This window comes from Dermacentor albipictus, chromosome 3, assembly GCF_038994185.2.
Source record: "Dermacentor albipictus isolate Rhodes 1998 colony chromosome 3, USDA_Dalb.pri_finalv2, whole genome shotgun sequence".
NCBI classification, from domain to species: Eukaryota; Metazoa; Arthropoda; class Arachnida; order Ixodida; family Ixodidae; genus Dermacentor; species Dermacentor albipictus.
In genome coordinates, this window is record NC_091823.1 from 14,065,555 (window position 1) to 14,093,551 (window position 27,997).

General features: G+C 44.0%; 1 protein-coding gene across 6 annotated transcripts in view; it reads left to right on the top strand.

The window, feature by feature from the left end:
* Positions 1 to 27,997, top strand: part of LOC139057251 (pre-mRNA cleavage complex 2 protein Pcf11-like) — an 85,484-nt gene that overhangs the window by 17,110 nt on the left and 40,377 nt on the right. For 5 of the 6 annotated variants that reach the window (XM_070535126.1, XM_070535127.1, XM_070535129.1 and 2 more), the window contains 5 exons: positions 532 to 631; positions 2,839 to 3,055; positions 3,617 to 3,695; positions 7,503 to 7,681; positions 26,329 to 26,859. In XM_070535126.1, the coding sequence (XP_070391227.1) occupies positions 532 to 631; positions 2,839 to 3,055; positions 3,617 to 3,695; positions 7,503 to 7,681; positions 26,329 to 26,859 (1,106 nt within the window). The remainder of the gene's footprint in view (positions 1 to 531; positions 632 to 2,838; positions 3,056 to 3,616; positions 3,696 to 7,502; positions 7,682 to 26,328; positions 26,860 to 27,997) is intronic. The other variant, XM_070535131.1, reaches the window with a different exon arrangement.

Consider the following 27,997-nt stretch of genomic DNA (forward strand, 5'->3'; position numbering starts at 1 on the left):
GTCGAATGATTGTGTTCGTCCATTCCTGTATCCTGCTCCTAGGCCTCGTGAGACGGTCTTGAGGAGCATGGGTCGACGCACGCACACAATGTCCGCACTGCTTGCCAACTTTGAGCCAAAAAGGAGGAGCCTACTTCTATCGCACCCGGCTAACCTCACCATTAGGTGGCATTAGCAGCGCAACACGTGCCATCTTTTTCAGTGTGCTAAAGCTTCACCGACCGCCGCTGGCACTTAGCTACGGGGAGAAGCCGGTTTATAGAACACACGAGAGCCATTCAGGGAAAACATCAGGGGTTGTGTGAGAGTCGAGCGTCCCCCCAAAAAGCACTCACATGCCTGGCTATGGTATTTGGCTTGCCAATCACTTGGGAGCATTAATTGAAGCCAAGTGACCACACTTCATACAGTGAATGGTGGCACCCTTCCCCTTTCTGGGGTTGTGTGCTGAGTGGGAGAAAATTTTAGAATGGTGGTGTTAGTGTTTGTGCTCACTGCTAACTGGTGCTGTCGCCTCATGCATTATTGCAGATTCTGTGGGTAGGGGTGGCTACCATGGCCGTGGACCCATGCAAACATGTGTCGACCGTTTTGGCAGACCTGTGCTTCGGAAGCTCATGTCTGACCCAAGGTAAGAGCCAAGAATAATTTATCAAGGGCTGTCGTTGCTTGCAAGGGCTGTGCTGTGATTCCTGGTCAATATTTTTTTAATTGCTGGTCTGTTGTTGACCAGCTCTTTATTGAAGAAATAATCGGGATGTGTACACGGTGGTGTAAAGCATGTCTCTGATGAAAGTGTGGGTCATGCACTGCGGTCGCGCTCGGAAGGAAGTTGCCAGGACTTAGCTGCCGAGATTGCTAACCATTGACGAGATGATGAGAATTGTAGCTTCCACACTACTTTAGTACAAAATAGAAATGGGATTTGCTGATTCATTCAGCAATAAACGTATGATGAGCATTTCTTTATTGTTCTCTTGATGCTCGTGATTATGCGACATTCGTTTAATTCAGACATTTTGTTGTTCGGTCCCATGAAATTTGAATGAACAAGGTTTAATTGTACCTATGTGGAAGCCCTCCCTTGCAGTGCAGTGGCTTCAGAACTTTTGGCAGAGACTGTACATGCAGCCTACCTGCACTGTAACAATCTCGTGGAGAGTGTAGGTAGAGGAAAAGTATGGAACAACACTTTTATGTGCACCTTGTAGGTTTCTCAGGCTTGTTCTGTAGCTTGGCTGTACTAGACACAGGGTTCGTACACCCCTATTAAGATCCTTGAAAAGCCTTGAATTTAAAAAGAGAGATTCAAGAGCCTTTTAAACTCCTTGAAATCCATTCTTGAGCTTTGGACTGTAGAAATGGCGGTAGGTTCAGCCATTTGGCTTTAACGGGACAAGTATCTTTAGGTGAAGCTGGACACCATATAACCTCTCAAGTGAAGTGTTGGAAGTTCCAGACACTGGTTGTTATCATTACAATGGAAAAGTATACCTTGAAAAGCCACCCGATGATCTCGAAGCATATGTTGGACTCTATGGCTCCTTAGTCGCAAGAAATTGTGCTAGGAAGGTGATCTCAATAAATTTAGTTTATGTGTATTATTAAAGCCTGTTGTTCCTCCTCTTTGAATTGGCCTTGAATTTTGAGTCAAATGTTCTTCGTCGAAAGTTTCTGAGCATGGCCACCTGATGTCGGCATTTCGGTCTTGGGATGTCATGAAGGAAAATGTTCAAATGATGCAATTTTGTAAATACACGATCAATTGAAAGTAAGCGCTTGTGTTGTCTACTGCTCACTTTGTCCTTGTTTGTGCATGCTTGACCATGATCTGCAATTCCTTCTCCTCTACGCGGGATACTTACAAATTTTAAAGTTATCATTTGTTGGGTATGGTGCTGTCTCCCGAAGAGAATGAACAATTTTATAATGAATGTTGCTGGCATAACAAGCTTTGAGCCTGTGTGTGATGCCTCAAATCTTTCCTCTTGGTTTGGTCGTCACTGAAGTAAAACGCACATTACGACCACGCTAGAGTGTATAGCTCCACTTCATTGTCAGTGGCATGCATTTCTGATGACATTGGCAAAGTTCCTACATTTGCTGAGGGCTCAAGGCACACTAAATACTCAAGAGTACATGAGCCCTAAAAGTTTTGTCCCGGATAGTAAGCATGTTCTACAAGTGACCGTCCAGCTTTACGAAAGTGCCCAGTGGTCAGCATCTGTGTTTCTCAAAATGTAGACTGTGGACTCCTCAAAAGAGTTTGCGGATATCAGCACAGAGTCTGTCAGAACAGCATGCATCATTCCTGACACTGCACTCACTGCAAACTGTCTGTGTAAACTCTGCTTCCATTTAGATATTAAAAAGCAAAGGAAGGAGGTTGATTTGGAAGCTAAACTTAGGACTTCTACTGCTATGGCATCATTACCTTTGTTTCTGACAGGCATTGTCATTTTAGTCATTGACCTTAGATTGTAAGTGAAGAAGGATCCAGAGTATGTGTGGGTGTATGTTGTCATGTAAGGGCGGCACTTTATTTCTTAATTTGGGTCTGAACTAATAGGGTTTGGCTCACACACGAGTGAAGAGTAAATAAATTTTTATATGCTTTGAAAAGCAGGCATCCTTTCTGCCATGTGCAATAACCTTGGAAAGCCCTTATTTTAGCTTCGTTTTCTACCTCATTTGTCGTCACTGGCACACAACTGTAGTTTATAGAATGTAGCACCTTAATCTGCGAGTGGCTAATGGAGTCTGGAACGACTGAAATGTTTGAGAGTCGCTGCTGTGCATTGTGGGTGCAATTTTGGAGAGCTGACCTGGTCGTTTCAGGTTTCGCAGCCATGTGGGCCAGTTGGGCAACAGCGACATGAGCCTTCAGCAGCAGCAGCAGATGTATGAGATGCTGGCTGACCCCGACGTATTCTTGCAACAGACTGAAGAGCAAATGCGGGCAGGACGTCTCAATCCCGACTTGCATCGGGAGCTCAAGGCAGAGCTGGAGAAGATCTCCCAGTTTCGAAAGTCGCAGCCGCAGTCACCCATCGTGGTCAGTGCTGTTCTTGCCTCCTAATTGCTTTTGTTTGTGTGTGTGTGTAGGCTGTATCGAGAGCTCAGCGGCACTGGGGTACATGAAACGTCTTGACTGTGCTGCTGATAGTGTAAGGGCACTAGAGTACAGAAATGACGTAATCAAATAAGCAGGTGACATTTATTCATACATTACGATGCTTACATGCTTAACTTATGATATAGCCAATGGGAGTCCTGCAGTCTAATCTTTCAAACGTCTCATGATCGCTTCCTATTTGTAGTGGTCATCTTTCTGGTTGCTGTCCACAATGCTGAGGCAGTAGTAATGAACTAGAGGAAAGTAACAGTTTTGAAATCAGCTATGCTTGCAGTCTGTCTTAGATCCATGAAGGGATTAACAGCACAAATTGTTGCTGAGGAAGCTTGCATAATTAAGCATCTTGCCTCTTTGTGTTCGGTAGTGTTTGACTAATTTATTGCAACTGTGTTTAGTCGCTGTTGTGCTCATTTGATATTGCAAGTCATCTTAGAAGTAAGTCTTGGCTTGCTCTGTTTTAATGCATCACATCTTGTGCAGCCTCTTAATTGGCAAGGGGGACCTCCTGGGCCAGGGTTCCCAGCCTGGAACCAGCCTTCGTTTGGGGGCATGAATAAAGGTACGGCTTTGTGCACGTTAGAAATCCCAGCTATTCTGTGCTGTCACTCATTCACTATGCAATGCGCTGATATTGTGTGGAAGATAATGCACGAGTGGGTATTTATAGATTTTTGGTGTGCGACTTCAGACAGCACGTTTTATGAAATGTAGTCAGTGATAGGTTTAGAACGTAGTGACAAATTCTCTTCAATGGGAACATGTATGCATGCTCCAGCAAATCACCTCCTCTGTTGTACTTCCAGGAGGTGGCAAGGAGAGTTCTTTTTATCTCCAGGCCCCTGGTGTGTGTCTAGGCAGTGAGCTATATTCTTTGTATCCACATCTGCTGGTCTTGTAGTCAAGAGTTCGGCAAAAATTTGGCTGGTCAGGTAACATGATGAGGTTGTGCTGTACGGGTTTCTTGGAATGTACACCGTATGGGTTTCTTGGAGTGTGAGCAAGAAACCCATACGGTCTCCGAAATGTCCGTGTTTTTTCGCCTTAACTTGGTCATTGACTGCAACTACTTCATCATCTACTGATCTTGTTTATTCGTGCACCAAATGCGTGACTGGTATGCATGCTTGTTGTTGCTGAACCACTGGGGTGACTCCTGTTTGGGCCTGTGAGATCACAAAGGAAATTTTCTACGACTAGCATGGAGGAATGGAAAGCTGTTGTGGAAGGAGCTTTTTCAGCATCTTTTACTTGTTACTGAGTGTAGCAAGTGCTTATCAAAGGAGTGCATGTGGTAACATTGTCCACCAATCGGATAACTGAAGGCGGTCTGGTTAAATAACCACTTAAACTTGTGCTGCAGTATGTGGCGACTAGGGAACAGAGACAAGTGCAGAGTGTAGTGACCTAGTACTGCACTTTATATAGCGGCTGACCCACAAGCTACATTTCTCACATGTTGGTAGGAGAATATTTCGTACTACAGTTTATTTCTCAGATGTTGATTGGTGCATATTATGGTACGTACCGTATTTACTCGTGTAATGATTGCACCCCTAAATTTTGTCGTCAAAATTTAATTTGTTTTCTTTCCCCCTGTAATGATCGCACCCCGAACTTGTCACAGCGATATGTCATGTGCCAAGTCTAGCTAATGATGATCGCGCTTACCATCTGTCGAATGCCATGCAAACGACTCTTGATGACATACCAAGCGTTCTACACGCACCAAACATTCTTAAGCAGATGCTCCATTTCATTCCTTCCATCACTTTCCGTATTTACATGAAAAAAAACTGCAACCAAACTTACTTTGGCTTTATTATTTGTAGGCATCATAATGGGTTTGGTCAAGAACAACAACAAAAAAGGCATCTTTCAATTCTTCTCAACTGCACTCGTTGGCAGGCAACAAATTGTGGGCGATAGTGGCCACGTTTACACTGATACATTAACTGTGTACCCTTTTCATACGCCGACACTTGTAACACCGCTGAGATATTCACCCACCCTTAGCGGAAACGTGCCGGATTAGGATAGTAGTGAAGACAAATGCCGCAGTTTCCGCAGCATGCCCGCCATGTGTTTCTTTGTCACTGGCAGCTAAGCGCGCCCAACTCATTTTCTGTCCCCTCGAAGTGGACATGGCTACGTTATTGTCGCACACTTGCCAATATTTACGATATTATTCATTACTGATACGGAAGAAACTGTTTCAATGTGCGTAATGTACTCGTGAGAAGAAGAAAAAATCGCATTCGGCACATTCGGCTTGCTCCACCAGCCGTCATTTTTTTTGTGTGTGTGTGTGTTTTGGTGTCCCGCACTGTTCAGCGGCAGCCGCATGCTTATTGACCTGTTGGCATCCCACAGCAAACGCGGGATGAAAAAAAAAGTTTTTTTTGTTTTCGCAGGAAATTTAACTCGCACAATTATCGCACAGCTGAATTTACGTCAATTTTTTTGACAAAAAAGGGTGGTAATTATGCAAGTAAATACGGTATTAAGATAACCAGATTCAGAGGAAGCTTTAGTTGAGGTTATCTCTACTAAAAGAAAAGCATATGAAATGCAGAAATACTTTTGTTCGGTGTAGCTGGTGGGCCAGTCTAAGGGATGCTACTTGCATTCAAAAGTAAAAGCCAAGTTCTTGTGACCATTGACATCAGATATTTCACATTCAAACCTTAAATGTTTTACAGAAATTTGGGGAAATCGTCATAGCGACATTCTGTGCATAGGGTCACTTTTGCACAGCTTAAACTTGCTTCAGTAATATCTCTGTCAGAGGATCATATTTGATGTCATTTTGAGTGAGTGTCATTTGCTTGCTCTCAGGCAAAAAGGCTTTATGATACCTGCCATAAAATGCACTTTCTCCATTTGAAGCTGCTTAACGACTTTGAGCGACCAAAATTCGTAATACAGACAGCGAAGTCACCCGAGACCATGTTGCTATTTAACTCATAGAGGAAAAAAATGCTGGAAAGTTGGAACATACACGAAAAACCTCTAACACAGCCTTTACAGCTGTATTTACTAAGCTACTCGGCTTAGTTTGTCCCGTGGTTTGGCCGCACTTAGCAAATGTTGGATGGATTAAGCTTCGCTGCTTTTAACGTATTGAAACCAAAATCTTGCTCTTTCTGCTCATCTCAGTGTGCAGGATTAGCATGCGGTCATGCAGGTGGAGTTGAGAACTATTGAATGGCATGCTGTAACAAGTCTCTATGCATTACAAACAATCGAGCATGTATGAGTTATCGATGACCAAACAATTGGTCAGTGACTGTACTGCCTAAAACAACAAATGTACTACAGTTAAACCTCAATATAACGAACTTCAAGATAACGAAATTCTTGATATAATGAAGTACTATTTGAAAGGCACGCATCACTTTTTTTCTAGTGTGGCAGAGTGCGTATGCAACTCCGTCCATCCTGTTTTTGCGGTAATCTATTGCGTGTGCTAAGTATAAGCGTGCCGAGAAGGCGCCGGTCCTGTCGTCTGTGTTCTTCTTCTTGAGTCCTGGTCTTCTGCGCCTTGCCTTTACTACTTCAAGCATGAACCAACTAGCCCTAGCAAGAGTTTTACTCGTGCCGAGATGGCCGGACATCATGTGCTCTGTCTTTCCTTGCGCTTAGTTTTGTAAGTTGCGCAATCTCGAGTTTCGGAGACATGTTAAAGCAAGAGGCAGAATAAGCATTTGCTGCTTACTGCTGGTGCTTTTCATGATAGCGTCATCCCGCTACAGACGACAATGTCAGACGCGGGAGCGGAGTGTATGCAAAGGTGTGGCTAGCTTTGCTTCGTACCACCAATGTGAAGATGTCGTTGACACGGCATGAAACCATATTTTTTTTTGTCGCCAAATCTCAACTTCAACAAATGGAATTTTTTTCTCATTCAAATTTGATTTGATCGATTGTCCGATAAATCCAAAAATTTTTTGGCCCCTTTCATGTAATAAAAAATCCATTGGTGTGTCTGCTTATTTGCATAAAAGGTTTAATTTCGATAAAGCAAAGTTTCTATAGAATGAAGCTAATTGTCAATTTTACTGACTGATATATTGAGGTTTAACTGTATAATGTGTCAGCCGATTTACTGATTAACACATCCATTAATTCTAGATCACAATTTTCTGTGTAGCAGCATGCCACACCAAAGTGATACTTGCTGCAGCAAAATCCACTTACTCAAAGTGCTACCAAACTTTCCAGTCTGAGTGGTTTATGTACTTGCACAAACTCCTGTCTCAAAAGCTGTTGCTTTTTAAACACGAGTTTGTGCACGGTAGTTGGAATTGCTATGAAAATAAGCAGTTGTGTGAGTAAAGAAATATCTTTTATTTCCATCTCCTTTCAGTTGTCCAAGACCTGCCTCCTTTGTCAGAGCCTGCTCCAGCTGTGGGCACCATTAGAGTTGACACCAAAATGCGCAAAGTTCAGTTTGTGGATGATGTCGCTGTGGTGCTCATGGATGGCAGCGAGACAAGACAGATCATGTTTAAGGGACCGCCAAAGCGTGTCTTCATTGACGACATGGTGAGTGGGCCCTTCTCTCTGGACTGAGTGAGCTGGTTCTTTCTGAGCATTAGGACTTCCTCTCATACGTTGCATGTTATAGCTGTTTCAGTAGTGTAGATGACAGACAGATAAAGAGAACAAACAAACGTATGCTTTCAATAGACTTCATTTCTGAAATAGCAGTAGCATTAATAGCAGCAACATTAGCACACTTCAATTGTACTTATGCTTGCATACTCGAATCTAATGTGTGTGTAATTTTTAGTACATCATTGCAGGCAGAAAAGTGCGCTTTAGAATTGGATAAATATGGTATGTTATGGTAGCAAGAGAAAAACTGTCAGCGATATACTGCAGAGTTAATAAGGAAAGCCTCAAAAAACAATATTATGAGAAGAAACACAGAAGGCGCTTTGTTGACTGCGCTTACGTCGTCGTCTGCAGGCACTGCAGGCATTCAAGCAGGCCGATGTTTGAATGACTGGCCGAGAGAGCACGCATACTGGCTGAAGGGCTCTTTACCCAACCATTTAGCTCAGCACTGCAAAGAATGTGGTTGTGAGCCTATCCTTGATAAGTGCACAGTCATAGAAAAATATACCTACATTCAGTGACAGTGAATGCGATAGCGAAATGTTCTGTGGCCAGCTATAGGCCTGAGCACTTAATCCTTTAACCTCCTTGCTATGTGATCAATCCTTTGTTCGCGTACTTATAATGTGTTGTCAGCAGAATAAGTGCCCCCAAATGTTGTGGGGTTTTACTGACATTTCTGGAATAAGCTGCCTACTATTACAGCAGAGCAGCAAATATATACTGCACACCTGACATGCTTGCTCGTAAAAGAGAGAGAGAGAGAGAGAGAATGAGACTGTTGTGCAGATGTCGCCTCTCTCACCTTAACGTAAGCAATTGTCTAATGCAAAATGTGCACTTTTGTTATTCTTTTGTTGCTGTAAATGTAATTCACCATAACAGATTAACCAATTAGGGGCCAGCAAATTGTCAAGCTAAAAAGTTAATTGCCGCATAGTGCTAGTTCAAATAACTTTACTTGGCTTCTGCACCTCTGACATGTTTTCTGCAATGCAATAGAAGATGGCTATGTGAGAGTGGGACTGGTATTTCACAGCAAGATTAAGTTTGCATTTTGGCATAATGTTGGAAGAAAACGAAGCTTGCTTTATAGGATATGTGTCGCAAATAATTTTCTTTTTAGCTGAAGGTTAGTAACATTAGCAAGCACAATGCAGCCATGATATTAGAAGCAGATTGGCATGCCTGCTCTGCAAATTGCTTAATAAAGGCAGAACTTGTGCTTAAATAAGTATAGCTACAGCATATAACATGTTGTTGGCCTAGAGCGTGGACATCCAATTGAGTGGGACTCCATCAGTTCATGCTCCAAAAGGACCGAGGTTTTGCTTATACTTAAGGGGTCCCATTTGATTCAGAGCTGCAGGCTTTGCCAGTTGGCACATGGTAGTTGTATCGAGTATGCTTAAACTGCGTGCTATTGGAGTCCTTGACATTAATATTTTGGCCATGCCAAGCCGTGACATCATTGTTCTGGGAAAGTTGCCCAAAAGCAGAAAGGCAGCGAAGTGTATAGGTGTGCAGTCTGCATTTCATACTATTTGCTATCAGGTTGCCCAAAAGGGTTGAAGTTTCATCATTGAAATGCATGGAGATGTAATGGAAACTTTGAGCCATTATGAATGATAGGATCTGGAATTATTGAGGCTTTACTGTTGTGCAGATGATAAGATGTATCCTTGTTGTCTTGGTTTTGTGCCGATGCAGTCGAATTTCCTAATGAAGTCACATTGGACACAAAAATACCTTTGTTATATATATTACTCGTAATAAGTGTATATTTGTTTCATGCTGATATTGACAGGAAACATCTTAGGTTTAGTGTGTTATAGTCAATAATTTGTTACATTTGTCTTGACTGTATTGAGATTCGGCTGTGATTATGCCAGTTTTCTCGTAAAAAGCTTAAAATTGTTGCCTGTAGTTATTTGCATGCATTTTTTTGTTTCTTTTCCTAATGTTTTTATTCAGAGTTTGGATTATATGCATGGATAAATTAGTGTGAAAGTACAGTAGTATACGAGTGTGCATGGTATCATATACCGCTGGGATGAACAGAGCTTGGTTGTGGAAATGCTTTCTGATGAGCCTTGGACCGGCTGGCTTTTGGGCTACTTCTAGACTGAAGACAGAATGCGTGCCTCCGTACTTATTACACCTTTCCTTCCCCTGTGCATGGCCAAGGCACTTTCTTCTTGCGCTCTGTTCTGTTCTCTTTTTTTGCATCGTGGTAAGTGTTTAGCACAGAAGCTGCTTCATCTTGAGTTTTGCAGTGCTCTTCTGTAACGGCGATATCTGTGCCAAGTGAGAGGGACTGTCACGGGAGTTAAAGGGAGCGGAGGAAGTTAACTGGTTACAATTGTAAGTTGTAAAACCTGAAAATTCTGAGGTGCCAGCATAACAAATCTTGAAAATCAAGAACACAATCTGCTTTTTTCTGCTTTTAATCTTGTTGCATGTAATGTTGTCTACAAGTTTTATGCTGTAGAAAAAAAAAAGATACAGTAGCTTAACACATTGCGACTGGTACATTGTGTCAAGTAAACATAGTGAATTTCCAGAACTTGTGAAGCTTTCTTTCTTCTTTATTACTTTGTAACTTTGCTCTAATTGCTAAAAAGCCATTTATAAGTGAAAGTAAGTCCTTTGACATAATTGTGACAAATTGTACCCTACTTCATCTATAGACTTTTTTTATAGCAAGCATTGATTTTTTTTTTTATTTTGGCATGGGAAGGAGGTAGCACTTTTCGTTTGGAAGGGGAATTTTCTATCCTTTTCAATAGAATTCTGCGTGTTTATTTTATATATTTAGAAGAGAGGATATTTAATATTAAACTGAGGACCATAGGGACTCTGCCGCTAGCATACAAAACTTCACCTTGAAGTCATCAGGGCATGACAGTTTAAATAGCATTCACGAGTGTTGGTGGGTCTTAGTGCTGTGTGTGCTATTAAATGATCTGGAGTAACGTGTCCTGCAGCAAAGTGGGACACCCCATGTTAGCACATGGGAGCTAAAAACAACTCAGGTTATTATGTTGGTGTGTAATGGAAGTTTAGCACTTCATTCTGGCGTGAAGCAAAAAGCACTGATCGTTGCAGTTAATTCTGCATGTTCACCAGTACCCCCATTTCAGGCATTCAGCAATTAATTTTCTCACTAATTGCAGACCCTGAGAAACATGCCAATCACCCACAACATAACGTTGGAGAATACTTAAATACAAAATGCTTCTAGGTATAGCAATAGCAGGATGTGTGGTTTTCTCTGCTGACAAGAAAAAGATATAGGAGGGTGTCTCTTAATTGCTTGTGAATGAATTGGCGGATCTGCAAAGCTATAAGTTCGACGTCGACTGTTGATTGATAACAACTGTTTGTTGATAACTAGTCTATGTTGTGCTGTATAAAGTTTGTGTACTCTGTTTTGTACTTTGGTTCTTGTCTGCACAAGCTTCAAGGTCAAATTATTTTTGTTAAAGAAATGGACAGATAATAGGGTCTTCTCAATCTTGGCACCTGTGACAGCCTCTCACTTGGCACATGCATGCTGCTTTACTGCACACCACTGCAAGCATTTCCACCTGCTTGCGCTTGTGATAAGCCTGTACAGTGGCTCTTTTGCTTAGGTCTTGTACGGAAAGAATTTCATCATGATAAAAACGTTGCATATATATTGGTCACTGTTGCAGTAGTTTTCTTTCTCCTTAGTACCCCCCCCCCCCCAAAAAAAAAGTTAAATTCTTTTGTTGTGTTCTCCAGCTTGTCTAAAGCAATTTTACAAATAAATTAAGAAAAGCATAGGGCAGATGTGCTAAATGCTTCCAGGATGTGTGCTGGTTTATGCTTGAAGTGTATTTTTGGTATACATTAGATTATAACATTGATCTTGACAAACTGTGGCTGATAAGTAGTGTTATTCAGTCACTTGATATATGATAATTGGTTGTCAGCATTTTGTATCATGTTGTACAACACAGCTTACCATCGTTTACATTATCTTGCAACTTGTGCTTGAAGGTGGCAACACCTAAGTTTGGAAAGGTTATTTGACAAGTTACCTGAGCATAAATGCTATTGCATTCAGAATCATGCTTTGAGCAGCTTGTCCAATTTGGGTTGATGCAATTTGCAAAGTGCTGTTAAGCTGTATTTCCTTTGCAAAGAGAAGAAAAAAAAGAGAAAGAAAAAAAGTTTTATTAGATGCCACTTTAGGAGGTAACGGTCATGTGTTTCCGTATTGCTGTTTAGCACCTCTATCTTTTGCATGTTGCATGTGCACAAAGCACTTAGCATATCAAGACACAGTGGGCACTGTTGTCACTATTTATGTTCTAATCGATGCATATGCTGGATGTGCGGGCATCCAACTGTCAGCCATATGCTTCGATTCGTATAGTGTCTATTCTTGTGAAAGAGAAACTATCTAAAAAGTTACTGCTCAAGAATACCACTCCAGTTCCCCTCTTTGCCACTTCAAAAAAAAAAAAAATTGCTTTGAGTACTCCTTCTGGCACTTATGACTTCGTCACCCCCTCATTTGGAGGATCTCGTTATACTGTATTGGGATGGAGCTACAGTAGAACCTCAATAATTTAAAATCTGTTGAACACTGAAAAACACCATACTGATGTAGTAAAAAGGCAAACAAATTTTGAGAAGATTAATTTTTTCACTGTGCAGCTGTTAATTATTTGAAACATAAACCTTTGTAGGGGACAACACAGCCAAATAAAGTTCTCTGGCTCACTATTCATGCTCAGCTTTTTGGAGTCAAAAGGGACGTTCGTGGGATTTTGCTGCAACATAGGTACAGCTAAAATTAAACTAAAATGCAATTTTCGTTGAGTGCTAGGTGCAAAGTTATTACGAAGAGGAAAATGAAACATGCTGATGCAGTGTGAAAACTATAAGGCGCAGTTTAGGCGGGGTGCCATAAGGCCCATAAGACGCTACATGGGCAGTGGTGGGAACAGCTTTATCATATGCCAAATTACGCCAAATTGCGCCGCGCGCACTCCTCTGCTCCAATACGGTATTTTAGTGGAAAATTGCACCGAGCCTGTACCATAGAAGAGTACGAATGAAAGCATTGTTTTTTTCATGCTGCCTAGCTAGTATAACTTAAACCGAAACCTGAAGTGCGTTATCATCTTTATTCTGTACGTCAACGCAGCGGCCACAGACATGGGTATAGATGATGCCATCGGTCCTCCAGTTGCTGTTTTCACTCTTTTGTGGCAGTTCTCTGTAGTGGAAGTTAGGGCATGGCAGGAGGATGTCGGATCAAAAAGAAGCTTTGAACAATGTTCGGTCACACGCTTCGCATAGTTGTTCACACTGCCATATTAAAAATACAGTCAAATCCGTTTATAATGAACTCTATAGTCTCGCGAAAGTGGTTGTTGTATCAGTAGTTCATTATATGTGGACTTGCTCTTTAAAACACGTTGAAGTTGATGACACTGTAGCTGGCCTCTGCAGTTGCGGTTCGACACCACTTTGGTTTGAAAAGAGGATTTTCAGTCCCTTCACTGTTCCTTGCACTTTTCCACATCTACCTGCAAGTTTTCCTTTAATACATTGCATAAGTAACGAAATGCGGCATCGTAGCGCCTTTGAAATGAGTCCCACGTCGTTCCGATAACCTGCAGTTTCGAAACTATGAGCGCAGCTGGCATTTCTTTTCGAGAGCTTGCGATACATTTTATTATCAGCGAAATGCAGGTGGATTCTGCATATGATGGCGAAGAGTTCTAATTGGCTTGGAGCAGAAACTACTGTGGCATGCTGGCATTTTGCAAAGGTCTTGTTGTTACGGCTGCAGCACTGGGCACATGCGTGCTGAAAGCCGCCAAGTTACATTCTTTTATGTTACTTTGGCCGAGAAAATGCGAAGTTCGAGAGGTAGAATGGCATTGCGAATCATTATCAGACACAGCGTAAGCAAAGCATCCACGAACCGTAGCTGCTGATTTTTTGCAACTTTGTGTGGCAGCGGCGTGTTGTGCCGTGTTCCTGCCGACTCGAGTCGCATGAGTATCGATAGAAACACTTGAGTGGTCAGTGTTGTCGTTCAAATGGGCTAAAATCATCCAACTAGGGCAGATAATGTAGTGCACGTGATGCCGCATGGAGAACTGCAGAAAAACTAGAGTGCCATTGCTGTAGGTTCCGAGATTGCGTGCGGTGCCACCAAGGTGCCGCACTAGTGTGCTGTCATTGTGGCTTCCAAAATCGGAGGCCACCATTGTCGTACGCTGCACTGCTTCACCTTAAAGCACACTGGATACATGCTTTGAAAACACTGTTGCCCTAAGATGATTGAAAGAGAGTGGCTTTCCTCGCAGCTTCTGAAATCTGTGCGTGTCACTAGCTCATCTTGGTAGTTGAATCTTTGTTGCTGTAGGACTGGAGTGGAAGGGTGGTGAGCTGCTGTGCACCCAGTTCGGTTGTGCTTTGGAACTTCACGTGCATCCTCCTTTTACAGCAACAGAATTTGAAGTGTTCCGTGTAATAGTAGGGCTCTTTTGAATATGTTCATTATATCTGGACGCAAATTCAGTAGGCTGGCTCAGAAAATTGCGAGTACTATGAAATGTGTTCGTTATATCTAGGATCGTTATAAGTGGGTTCGACTGTACCTTGTAATATGCTTACTCAACCACTGGCACGTAATTTGCTAATAAGGAGGACTTTCCTTGCAACACTGCACAATCGCAAGAGCAGATCCCGTGGCTATAATCTAAATAGCTTTCACATGATCTAACGCACGATTATGGAAGATATATTTTTTTCATGTTAGAAGAAACCTCAGGACGTCTTAACTGTAACTTCGGTTTTGTGGTCTTCCCGCAATCTTTTTATTTTCTTGCTCGCTTAAGGCCTGGTGAATATGCGAACGCCAATTAGAAGTCAAAACGGTAGAAGTGGCTTCATACTACGACATACACATGAAGAAAGCCACTCTTAAAAATTAATGAAACTATCTTGGTAATTTCTATCCAGTGTGCTGCATGGATGCACAAAAAGCTGACTGCTATATTTATTGACTATTTCAATTAATATCCAGACCATTCATTGTATACATGTACATTCGGTGCTCCACCAAAAGTGCTTATTGCTGCATTAAATCAGCTTTTTGCCTGTGCCAAAATCTACTTCAAAAGGTCAAGTGGCTGTTCCAACACTGCATGTTATTTCATCATTGAGTGGTAGAGTTCGTGCTTGGGTGCACTGTTCCTAGAGGCAGTAAGGGTAAAAGCAGACAAATTCAGGCTGGTACTTGCAAACAAATATGCAGCCTTAGAACAGAGGTGATGATGACATAGAGCTAATGAATGAAACCGTAATTAAGTTGGCTTCAGAGGCAGCAATTGAAGTAGGAGGCAAGGCACCAAGGCAACCAGTAGGCAAGCTTTCCCAAGTAACAAAGGGCTTAATAAAGAAACGCCAAAAAATGAAAGTGTCCAACTCAAGAGATAGGGGAGAATTCGCAGAATTGTCAAAACTGATCAACAAGGCGAAAATAAGGGATATTGGAAACTACAACGGGAGAAAGACTGAAGAAGTCATGAAAAATGGACGCAGCCTGCTATCAGTGAGAGAGAAACTTGGCATAGGACAAACCAAGATGTATGCACTGAAAAATAAGCAGGGTGATATCAGAAATCTCGAAAATGTAGTAAAAGCACTGGAAGAATTCTATACTGACCTGTACAGTACCCAGAGGAGTCAGGATACCTCAATTAGAAACAGTAATGAACAGGATACAGGAACGCCTCCTATAACTAACGATAAGGTCAGAAGGGCCTTGCAAGATATGAAGTGAGGAAGAGCGGCAGGAGAAGTTGGAATAACAGTCGATTTAATCAAAGATGGAGGAGACATAATGCTTGAAAAACTGGCAGCTCTTTATACGAACTGTCTATCGACTGCAAGGGTCCCAGAAAACTGGAAGTACGCAAACATTATACTTATCCACAAAAAAGGAGACGTTAAACAATTAAAAAATTATAGGCCTATTAGCTTACTCCCAGTATTATATAAAATATTTACCAAAATAATCTCCAACAGAATAAGAGCAACACTGGACTTTAGTCAACCAAGGGAACAGGCTGGCTTCAGGAAGAGATACTTAGGAAGGGATGTCTTCAATCAGGTTATCGAGAAATCCGCAGAGTACAATAAGCCTCTCTATATGGCTTTCATAGATTATGAAAAGGCATTTGATTCAGTAGAGATACCAGCAGTCATATAGGCATTACGAAATCAAGGAGTACAAAAAGCTTACGTAAATACCTTGGAAAATATCTACAGAGGTTCTACAGCTACCTTAATTCTACACAAGAAAAGCAGGAAGATACCTATAAAGAAAGGGGTCAGACAGGGAGACACAATCTCTCCAATGCTATTCACTGCGTGCTTACAAGAAGCATTCAAGCTATTAAACTGGGAAGGATTAGGAATAAAGATCGACGGCGAATTTCTCGGCAACTTTCGGTGTGCCGATGACATTGTTCTATTCAGCAACAATGCAGACGAGTTACAACAAATGATCGAGGACCTTAACAGAGAGAGGGTAAGAATGGGGTTAAAGATTAATAGGCAGAAGACAGGATCGCCAGTTGGCCTCTAGAGCCTGTGAAGGAGTATGTTTATCTAGGTCCATTAATCATAGGGAACCCTGATCATGAGAAGGATGGCCAGTCGGCCTCTAGAGCCTGTGAACCAGTCGAACCAGTCTAGAGCCAGTCTGCCTCTAGAGCCTCTAGCGCCTGGTTATACATACAACATGGAGGTACACACATGGAGGAAGCTACGGCAGCCAGGCTAGAAGCCTGTAGCGGCCATTTTTCGAATGCCGATGGCGATATGGTAACGCGGATTTAGGGTTGTACTCGATTCTAACGCGCATGGAATTTTCGGGCCCGTTTTATCGGAAAAAAGGTGTGCGTTAAATTCGAGTAAATACGGTATTGCAGTGGCACAAAGCGCCGCAGGATACCGCCGCTGTCCACACACTGACACTTGTAGCTACGATACCTGGGGATTTGTGGTGGTGTTGGTAACAACTTTATTAACAATCCGGCAAATTCGTGGCCTGGGCCTAGGCCGCCCCCGAGGAGGTCCGGAGATCCTGTCTCCTCGCCGCCTCACGGGCTTGCTGGATGGCCCATAGTTGATCTTCGAGGTTTGAGCTGCGCAACGCGGCCGTCCATCGCGCCGCAGCTTCATCTGGGGAAACTGCATTTTCTTCGCATATAACGTCACATTCCCAGAGAATGTGTCTAAGAGTTGCGTGAGCCCTGCTGCATAGCTTGCAGTTATCATCTGAGTAGACGTCCGGATATATCCTCCTGAGATGGACGGGGTTGGGGAAGGTCTTTGTTTGTAGCTGCCGCCAGTCTACCGCTTGGGCCCTGTCGAGTTTGGGGTTAGGGGGCGGATAAACCCGCCTTGAGTTTTGATAAAATTTTGTAATGTCACAGTATCTGGTCATTCTGTCCCTCTCTGTCCATGCCTCCGTTGGATTTCCAACCCCAAGAGAGGATCCTTCTTCGCGGGCGCGGAACGTGAGACCTCGCGCTACGCGGTGGACCTCCTCGTTGAGGTTGGGTACGGGGGTGTCGGGGGACGTGTGAGCCGGGAACCATATAATGTGTCGTTCCTCCGTCTCCTCGGAGGTGACATAGTTCACGTTAGCTTTGAGTATAGCCTCAGCCTTCGGCGAAATTCTGCCTTGTGCATAGTTTCTGACCGCCGTCTGCGAGTCACTGATTACGTATCTACAACTGGGGTTAACGATGGCTAGGGCTATCGCCACCTCTTCCGCTACCTCGGGGTTTTTTACACGTATGCTACAACAACTGACCAATTGTTTCTCGGTATTGAGGACGGCCACTGCAAAAGCACGTCGATCCTCGTATTCTGCCGCGTCTACGAACAGCGCTTCCTTGTCCCTACCGAAGGCTTTGAGTAAAGCCTTGGCTCTACTCTCTCTTCGACCCTGATTGAATTCGGGGCTCATGTTCTTGGGTATATTAGCCACCTGCAGCTTTTCCCTGATCGCGCTTGGAAGGGATGTCTTGTCGCCGTGCTGCTTGTGATAACTTATCCCAAGTTTGTCCAGGATACTCCTGCCCGTTCGTGTCTTCGATAGTCTTTCGAGTTGCGAAATTTGGTGTGCTTCAATTAACTCTTCAAGCGTGTTGTGGACGCCCAGCTGTAGCAGCAGTTCCGTGCTGGTGCTGTCTGGAAGGCCCAGTGCCATCTTGTATGCTCTTCTAATGAGGGTGTTCAATTTGGCATATTCGGCCGCATACCAGTTGTGGTAGGCGGCCACATAGGTAATGTGGCTAATAACGAAGGAGTGTATGACTCTGACGACGTTGGCCTCCCTCATACCCTGATGTCTGTTGGTGATTCTTCTGATAAGCCTCATCGTGTTCGTGATCTTAGTCTCCAAATTCCTGACCGTTTCTCCGTTGTTGCCGTTCGATTCTATGATGAATCCGAGCACCTTAATCTGCTTCACCCTGGGTATTTCTTGTCCGTCTTTGGTGCGTATGCAAATTTCTTCGTATGCAGCATGCTGGATGTAAGCCTTGGGGGGTCTTCCCCTAAGCGTCGGGCGGTAGAGGAGGAGTTCCGATTTTTCTGGCGAGATGACGAGACCGGTTCCGACGAGGTACTCCTCCACCACCTCGACCGCGGTCTGTAATCGCTGTTAGATTTCTCCGTCGCTTCCCTCGGACACCCAGATCGTAACGTCGTCCGCGTATATTGTGTGATGCACTCCCTCGATGGCGTTGAGGCGTTCGGGGAGGCCGATCATAATGAGATTAAAGAGCATCGGCGAGATGACCGAGCCTTGCGGGGTGCCGACGCTCCCTATGTTCCTGTCTTCGGATGCGAGTTTGCCCAGCGTTAAGGAGACTTTCCTGTTTGTGAGGAAATCCTTAACATAGCTGTACGCACGGTTTCCTAGATTGAGTGCGGCAATGCTGCGTAGTATGGCTGCGTGAGCTGCATTATCGAAGGCTTTCTTGAGGTCTAATCCTAGAATGGCCCTGGTACCTCTTGTCTTGTTGTCGAGTATCTGGTGCTTGATTTGCAACATTGCATCCTGCGTGGAGAGATGAGCTCGAAATCCGAGCATGGTGTCTGGACACGCTTCCACGTCGTCCAAGTGTGCGTTGATACGGGTGAGGAAGGCGTGCTCCATCAACTTGCCGACGCACGACGTAAGGGATATTGGTCGAAGATTGGCCAGATCTGGGGGTTTCCCTGGTTTGGGGATGAGCACCATTTTTGCTCTTTTCCACTGGTCAGGGATGCATCCTCGGGTCCAGCAATCGTTGATGTACTTGGTCAGTTCGGAGATGGTCTCGTTGTCCAAGTTACGAAGGGTCTTATTAGTTACGCCGTCCGGTCCCGGGGCCGACTTGCTGTTGAGCTTTTGTAAAGCGGCCCGGATTTCCGCCTCGCCAAAGTCTCTGTCCAGAGAGAAATTGGGATTTCCCGTGTATTCGCCGTGTTGAATAGTCGGGCTGTGCGGGGCGTATCTGTCGCAGAGGTCGGAAAGGATTTCTTCCTCGTCCTTGGTGTGTGTGTGTACTAGCTTGCGCATGGTTTCCCGATGTGTTGCCTTGGTCTTGGTCGGGTCTAGCAGGTGTCGGAGCAGGCGCCATGTGTGACCGGTGCCAATCCGTCCGTCCATCTCGTTGCAGATCTCATTCCATTGTTGTTTACTAAGAGTTTTGCAGTGTTCTTCTATTTGTTTGTTGAGTAACGCTATGCGTTTCCTCAACTTCCTATTGTGTCTTTGTTTCTGCCACCTGGCTTGAAGCGATCGTTTGGCCTCCCACATGTGCACCAGGCGACTGTCGATCTTCTCGACGGGAAGTTCTGGCGTCACGGTCTTTGTAACTTCATTGACGTCAGCCATCACTTGTTCGGCCCATTGTTGAATGTCTGTGATGGGCGCGTGCGTCATTCCGGCTCGATTCTTGCGGAACTGGTCCCAGTCCGTCCATTTGAAGGTTTTGTTGGGTTCGACCATTAAATTCTCCGATAATTTAGTTTCGAGAATTCTGTGGTCACTACCAAGGTCTTCGAACGTGTTATTCCAACTTGCTCCTCTTGCGTTCTTCACTAATGTTAGATCGGGCGTGGTGTCTCTTGTCAGCCCTGTTCCCATTCTGGTGGGGGAGCTGGGGTCGGTGATGAGGGTCAGGCCTGTTTCCTGTATATCCTGCCATAAAGCCTTGCCTTTGGCTCTTGTATAGGCATAGCCCCACGCTCCGTGCGGGGCGTTAAAATCTCCCCCGATTAGTAGGGGATGGGAGCACACGATGTCGGTGGCCCTCCTAAAAAGGGTTAGAAAGCGCTGTCGTATGTGCGCTGGCTTGCTGTATAGATTGAGGATAAACGTGCTGCTTTGGCTTTTGCTTTTAGGTATAATTTCTACGAATACTTGTTCAATCTGCGCTACCTTAAGGTCGTGACGAACGACCACTAAGCCTTTCCTGACCAAAGTAGTTACCGCTTGGTTCTCCCCGGATGGGGGACCGATGGCTTGGTAACCGGGTAGTTTAGCTAATTCGTGTGTCTCTTGTAGCATTATTACATCGGGTTTCGATTTGTTTTTAAGGTGTTGTTGCAGGACCGCTTTTTTTGCGGTGTAACTCCTGCAATTCCACTGCCATATCGTCAGCGCGCCTCTTTTACCGTGCTTGCCTATTTTGGTCTGGTCGAGGGCTGGAGGTCTGAACGACCCCAGATGCTCCTGTGTTGTTTACGGGGATGTCGTGGAATTGATTAGATGCGACCCCAGTTATGGGGGCCCCTGCGATGGTTACTGGCTGCAGCTTGGCTACTCTAAGACTTAGGTTGGCCACGTTGCTTTCGAATTTGTCAATTCTCGACATTATGGTCGAAACCGCCAGCGTGAGGTTGCCGACGGCTTCCGCTTGTTCTTTCAGTACATTTTGCATTTCTGTTAATTTTTGTCCTAGGTCTGCCAGTTGTGATCCGGTTTGGCTGCTAACGGCTGGAGCCTTTCTCTTAGGTGGCGGAGGGTTGTCGTCCTCCTCCATGCTATTATTAGGAGTTACCGCAGCTGCACCTGCACTACAAGTACTCAGACGAGGAGATATCTCCTAACAGTAAGAAATTTAAGGGCGAGCTAAAGAAAATAAAAATTTGTCTAAATAAATTAGAAAGGCGGTTCCATATCACACAATCACTGTGAATATATAGAAACGCGATACAGGCAGCACCACTAATAGCTTTGACGCATTGTCAACTTACCTGTTAAGGTCAGACAATATGAATTTCAGTGCCTGTGGAATATAGCTTAACATGGCTCTTGTGGACGCTCATGAGAAAAACGAAATATCTTGTATTATAATGTATCCTGAATTCTCTTACAAATGTCTTAAACACCTTTCCTTATAATTTCCATTATTATAATGTAAGCACAATTTAGCTGTTTTACCAAGTCCTAAGCAGGATTTTTGTTGTGGTATGCTTCATGCATGCCAAGATTGTTTTAATTTTGTCCACATCACGTTGACATAACAGTAAACTCAAGTGGAATGTAAGTATCTAAATATTAAGAATGATTTAGACAGGTCAGAAAACTAGAGCAGGACCCCACTCTTGCATTCTTCTGACTTTGTAACAAAGCACCACGCAAGAAAAACTTCGATAATAACAATATAACGGTGTCAGAATTTGCGCTAAAGAAGCCGCACGCGGTTGCATATGCAGCACAGTACGGTGGATACGAGCAAGCATCAGTGCACTGTTGCAACTTAAATCAAGAAAACAAAAAACCGGCTGTACGGAGACATTTGCGTGCTTGTTTTAGTCGAGGCGGTACGAACGCCACCACATGACCCTGCTCCAATAGGGACGTGCACACCTCATCGCCTGCCCTCACTGGAGGGCTCTGGTGGAGAAATAAAAGAATGTTGCTGCGTTTAGTTTTATTCCCGTGGCTTAGTGGTCGCAGTATCAGCTTGCGAAGCGGTGCTCAGCCAACATTAATAGTTTCACATGGTGACATTGTGATAGCCAGTATCTTGTACCTTAGGATACACGATACATTCTTTCATGTATCGGAAATACGGATACTATTGCACGTCCTGCCAGACGTATTGTGATACAGATACAAGATACTCAAAGAGTAAGATAGTATCTGAGATACTCATATCTTCGATACTACCCTGCACTGCCTTCTAGTGCATAATTCCTTCACCGAAGCAACACTTTCTTTGCCTTCCTTCTTGGGGATTGGCAGATTTGCTTTGTCTTTGACAGTAAACTGGGCTGATCATGGAGACATTGTAATGCGCAGTCATGTGGGTCGCTATGGGGGTCTATGAGCCTTGTCATCATGCCAGGCAGGCACGTATTTGCTATGCTGCAATATGCTGTGCAGAACACAAATGATTACCTTAAAACAGGATTTAAGTTGATGTGGAGGGTAGTTGACAGTTAACTACAGAACATGCTTTATTCGACAAACAGGCTCATTCATTGTCATAGATGTAAACTGCACATGAATTGTCAGGATTCTCATCCGGGGGCGGCTGCCAGTCACTTATGACATCCCACAGTACATAATTAATGATGTCCAAGGCATTTGTTAGCAGGACTAGGCACTGTCATTAGGCAATGAGCTGTACACACTGGACAGTTGAGGCACGCACCGACAATCACTGTAGCTGTTTCAAACACCACTTACAGCGCATACAAGGACAAGGGACCAAAAGAACGACGTTTGTCTTCATCATTCTTTTGGTTCCTTGTTCTTGTATGCGCTGTAAGTGATGTTTGAAACAGCAGAATACCAACTAGCCCGTACCCAAACCTTGCTTCACTGTAGCTGACCTGCAGGTGCCCTCCGGTGACTACCGACCATTTCCTCGTTTTGATGCTCCCCTGTTAATAGCAGCTTCAGGTTTTTCACGCCGTGCTTATTGACTGTGGTAGCTAATGCGACTTCTTTTCTGTGCCACTGATTTGTCCCAGTGGTTATTCATTGTTCCGCTGCTTCGTTGAGTGATGTCCATTATCGGGAAAACTTGTGCAGGCTGCTTGTGAAGAAATTCCATCACGGTGTCTTCAAAGTTCAGTATGAACAGCATAGCAGTCGTGGAATGAAGCGACGAAATTTTGAGGGAAAATCAACTATTTCCCCATGTCACTTACAGTTTGTGGAAACCAAATGGTGCAGCGCTGCCCTGCTCATATTCGCTTCCGTATATTCTATCACATATTTTTCTAATGCAGCACTGAAGTCAAGCCGAGACCTGCTAATTTTGCGTTCCAGGACAGAAGTAATGCACATTAGCACATGGCTTGTGAAGTTTACCTATTCACAACAGCAGCAACTAGAATAGCGACAGTTTCTCTATTCTTTTTTCTTTTGGCCCATAGTAGCCAGATGACAAATACAATTGTGTCAAACACTATTATATAAGACACCGGGCACTTTTCTAAATTATTGGGGAAAAGCTCGACCTATGTTTTGGTTTTTACAGTACCCGCACGTTCGCATGAATCCAAATGCAACAAAACTTCTGCAATGGTAGAGGAATGTGAACAGTTCCTTGTGCATACTTGGAAATAAATAAGATTGCATGCATTATGTGTCTTATTGCATAGTATTTAGCTGAAATGTTTTAAGAAAGCTTCGCTTAAATGATTCCAACAAGTGCATTGGATCTGCTATATTTCTTTCACTGGTCAAACATTCTGCGAAGTCTTCTTTAGTTGGTCAAACACATACATGTTTTGGCTCTAGTATGGTACCTCAGAAAGCGCTCACATTGGTTGCAGTCCTGGTTTTCATCTCATGGCACCAGGAGTTGATGTTATAAGCTATGTCAGAATTGTCCTACTGTGGAAAAATTGCACATGTTTACCTGATAATTTGTGTGGTGATAAAAGGTGCACTGCTAAAAGCTTCCGCAGCACAGCGGAAGAATGACAGAGCCATTGCAAAAGAGCTGAGTACAGTAAAGCTTTGTTAATTTGAATAATTTGATGATAATTTGTACTCATCCTCTGGTCCTGACAGGCATACGCATTATTTTGGAGTGCCACAAATTTGCAATGCAAAAGAGCAAGATCGATGCTAATGTTCAACCAAAACAATGTGGCGCAGTCCGCATCGGCATAGTCATCAGGTGAAATTATGCGAACGCTTCATGCCTATTTTTGTCTTAATAACCTTTATTCTTGTGTTTACTGCTGTGCACACAACACAACTTGGCCCTGTACCTTCATAACTGCGTAGTTCCCATTCATGATCGCATCGATAGTGGCCACATTTTGTCTGCAGTGGTTGCAGCAAGCAGTAGTTTCATTTTGACTTGGTGCGCGCGTCACCCCATGCATTGCGACTGCGGTTTCAGCAAAGAGTAATTTAAGGTACGTTCGATTCGCCTGAACCATCTGAATCGGTTCCCGGGGTGCTGTACCCTGCCATTCCTTTCAGCGGTGCTGCAGTGGCGCTCGCTGAACCACACCGTTCGTTTCAAAAGGTGCAGCAAAGGTGCAAGGCTGGTTCATGATTTTGCTGCACCCACTCCGCTGTCGGTGTCAACTTGGTGCAGGCATACATGTGCGAAGCAGCAGCGTAGCAGACGATGCAGCACATGGGCACGAGTGCTGTTAAAACTCCGCTTGCACATTTCTGACGTGTCTATCCAAATGGGGTGTGTATTTAAGCCCCAGTAGCCGATCATACCTGCAGTTCCGGGCTTCTCAAACATACGCATTTCGTGCACGTTGGTCGGACATAACGCCTACACCGCGTCTGTACCTTGGCATTCCTTCCGAGTGTCACGCTGTGCCTGCACTGCAGAAAATCGAGCTGCACAATTTCTGAACTTTCGTGAACCGCCGTGAACTGGTTCACAGTGGTGCAGGTGAATTAATGGACCTTTCGTCTTGATTAGGTGCGCACTTTGCCCATGTGCCTTCCGAACTGCTTGGTCTTCGTCCATGATCACTTTGATCCTGACCACAGTGGTGACAGCAAATAGTAGTTTTGTTTTGACTCTGTGCAATGTGCAGCTGTGTGCGCAATGTCACAAACACAAAGGCCAAATTAAAGCATGCCAAGCACCTCGACGTGCTCACTTGCTCGCGAGGAACTCATAACTCGAAGGACCACTCCGTGCCGTTCAATTGGACATTAATGCCTTTTATTTTAACATTAATTTTATACACTCATCGCAGCCAGTGGGCACTCCCCATTGGCTGCGCCGTCACGTTATGCCCAATGACGCATGGACTAGGCCACACCTCTCGACGTGACATGTGCAATGACCTATGTACTAGGCACACCTTTAGTCAACCAGATCTGTGGAGCCACACTGGCGTCAGGGTAGCGTGCTTGTCTCGCACTTCTGGGCCCCAGGTTCCATTCCCATTCAGACAAAAAAATTACGAAATTTTCTTTTCAAAGCCATTTATTTACTTTGTTTACAGGAACCTCCCTGAGAAATTTGACATCAATCTGAGCATTTTTGACGTGTTTTTACTCTCTGCACCATCGACCATTTTTGGTACCATCACTTGGTGGCACCGGTGCCGCCACCGGATTTTCATGTAATGGGGCATATAATGCTTTTGCTTTAATAATTTGGATGTGCACGTGAGTGAAAAGCACGTCTCGGATAAAGACTTGCGCCATGGTTACGCTGCGAAGGAAGTCTCATGGCCTTAGTCGCTGTGAATGCAAATCAGTCTTGAGATAGCGAGAATTGCAGCTCCCACACTGCTTTTGTGCACAATAAAAACAGGATTTGCTAATTCATTCAGTAAATAAATCTGTGCTAACATAGTAAGCATTTGTTTGTTTTCTTGATTTCCTTTAATAATTTGACATTTGGTTAACTTGGACAACTATTTTTCAGTCCCGTGAAATCCAAATGAACAAGGTTTTACTGTACAGAAAAGAGGGTTTCCATGTTATTTCAGGTTTCTAACCTGTGGTGTCTTGGACTTAGTGAATCACTACTGGTCTCCGAGATTCATGTCTTTTGCAGATTTGCCCTGCAACATGCTGTTCATGTATAGGTATAATGAATTAATCACTGTAATTCACATTATAAATGAACTGACAGTGGAGATTCCTTGAATTATTTGCGGCTGTAAATCATTGAGGTATTGAAGTTATTGAGGTTCTGCTGTAGCTGGTGACATCGGAAGGAGGTGGCAAGCTTGGTAATATTGTCTCCCACTTTGCCTTGTGCAGTGCACCAAGTACGTAAAATCACTGCTGATATTTGTAAAATGGGTGTCACTTTTCATTATAAAAGTGGCTAGCATCCCTGGTTGAACCAAAGGTAAAACCCCTCACCCTGGACAAAATGAACCTCTTTTTGTAGCAACCCCTTTGTTATGACTACTCAATCTGTCTCAGCTGCAGTTTTAGTTAGTTTAATGTGTTATGCATATATTTAGAGAATGAGCATAATTTAGAGGATGGCCGTGTTGATATGTTCTCACTTCAAAATTGTTTTCTCTTTGTCTCCCACCAGGAACCTGTCAGTTTGCTATTTGATGGCATAGCACATGAATTCATTTCAAAACGGACTGGAAAGAAGCGCACAATCAAGTTTGGAGCACCACTGCGGGAAATCTTCCTGGACGGTGTCCCATATAGTGCACAGTTCGACAACAGTCCAATTGCGATCAAAACAGCCGATGGTGAGGTGCATGTGATCAGGCTAGAACCACCACCTCCAACTGTGGACATTGAGAAACGACCATCGGAGCACATACTCCGTGCCCTCAACCTACATCCCGAAAAGCTGGCCGACACCGATTCGGACTTGCGCACCCTCCCGCCTGAAGTCAAGCCTCCTGCTACCGAGAATGAGAACAGTATGGACGTCGATATGCGACTGCCTACAGCTGAAGCAGCAAAAGACGTGGACCTCAGGAAACGGGGTGACATGGATGAAAGTAGCGCATCGTGGAATAGTCCACAACAGGCAGGGGGTGGTTGGGGGCAGTCACGGCCTCAGCAGCCGCCCGAAGGCAGTTTTCAGCAGAGCAAAGAGAGTGGCGTAAGTCATCTGCCCCTTCGCCCACTGTTCTGTTGCTTGGTGCAGGATGAAGGTGTGCTTCAAGCATGCTGGCTTTTGGAAGCCATAGTCAGTACGACTGTCACTAGATTGCCATGTACTGAAATTAAATGCATCTTTGTGTGGGCTGCAACGTGGTGCATTTGTGGTTCCTGGTAAATTCAGCTGCACTGCTGCAGCAAGATAGTTGCTTTAGTGTTAACAACACACACCTGGGCATTTTGCAACAAGATACTGTTATCTTGCAGAACTAACAAAGACTTAAAGGTATGCCGGGATTCGTATAATGTCTGAGTCTCTGGAAATTAGCGTTAGATTGCTTGATGGGCAACTTAGCATCGATAGTTGTTCATTTTTAAATGGAGAGGGCACAGTGCCTTTGTTGGGGAAGGGGATTGTGCCTAGTTGTGTTCTCTCTGTCGAGCAAGATGTAGAGGCACCTGCTATGCACTGATTTCAGGTTGAATGCAATAACGGCAGTACTAGGATGGTATTGTTGCGTGATCACTTTGAGGGATTCATTTTTCAGACATTCATTTTTTTAGAGGTCTTGCACAGCTAGTACTGGACTGTCTATCTACGACAGGGGTTCCTGGCATTATGAAAGGAACGAAATGCTGACGCGTCCAATGCTAGTTATGTGAAATATTTGGAAGTGAAAGTATCACTGGAAGGGATCGTCCAAAAATACAGCCACTGAGAGCAATGCTATATTTAGTGCCCGCAAGTGAAACTATGTCAGCTGTTCAATATATAGAGAGCTGCTCAGTCTGGAACGAATATTTGCATTGACCAAATACAGTGGCTGCTTGCACAGCTTAGCGAAGAAAAATTACCAGGTTTGCGCTGTGGCTATTTTGCAAAAGACAAACTGTCTGAATTGGATCACATAGAGAATGAAAGCATGGCTAATGCTTTCCTTTAGTTAGTTCTGCAGCTTGTTGTTATGTGCCAGCTTTCACTTGTGGTGCATTGATATGTCCAAATCCTAATGTCATGTGTTATTAGGCTAAGTGGGCTGCACAAACAGCAGCTGCATTCTTGAACGCAAGTGGTGCATGAAGTTATGCCATGCACTGAAACACGGGAGTGAATCATGCACCATTGGTTGTTCATTGGC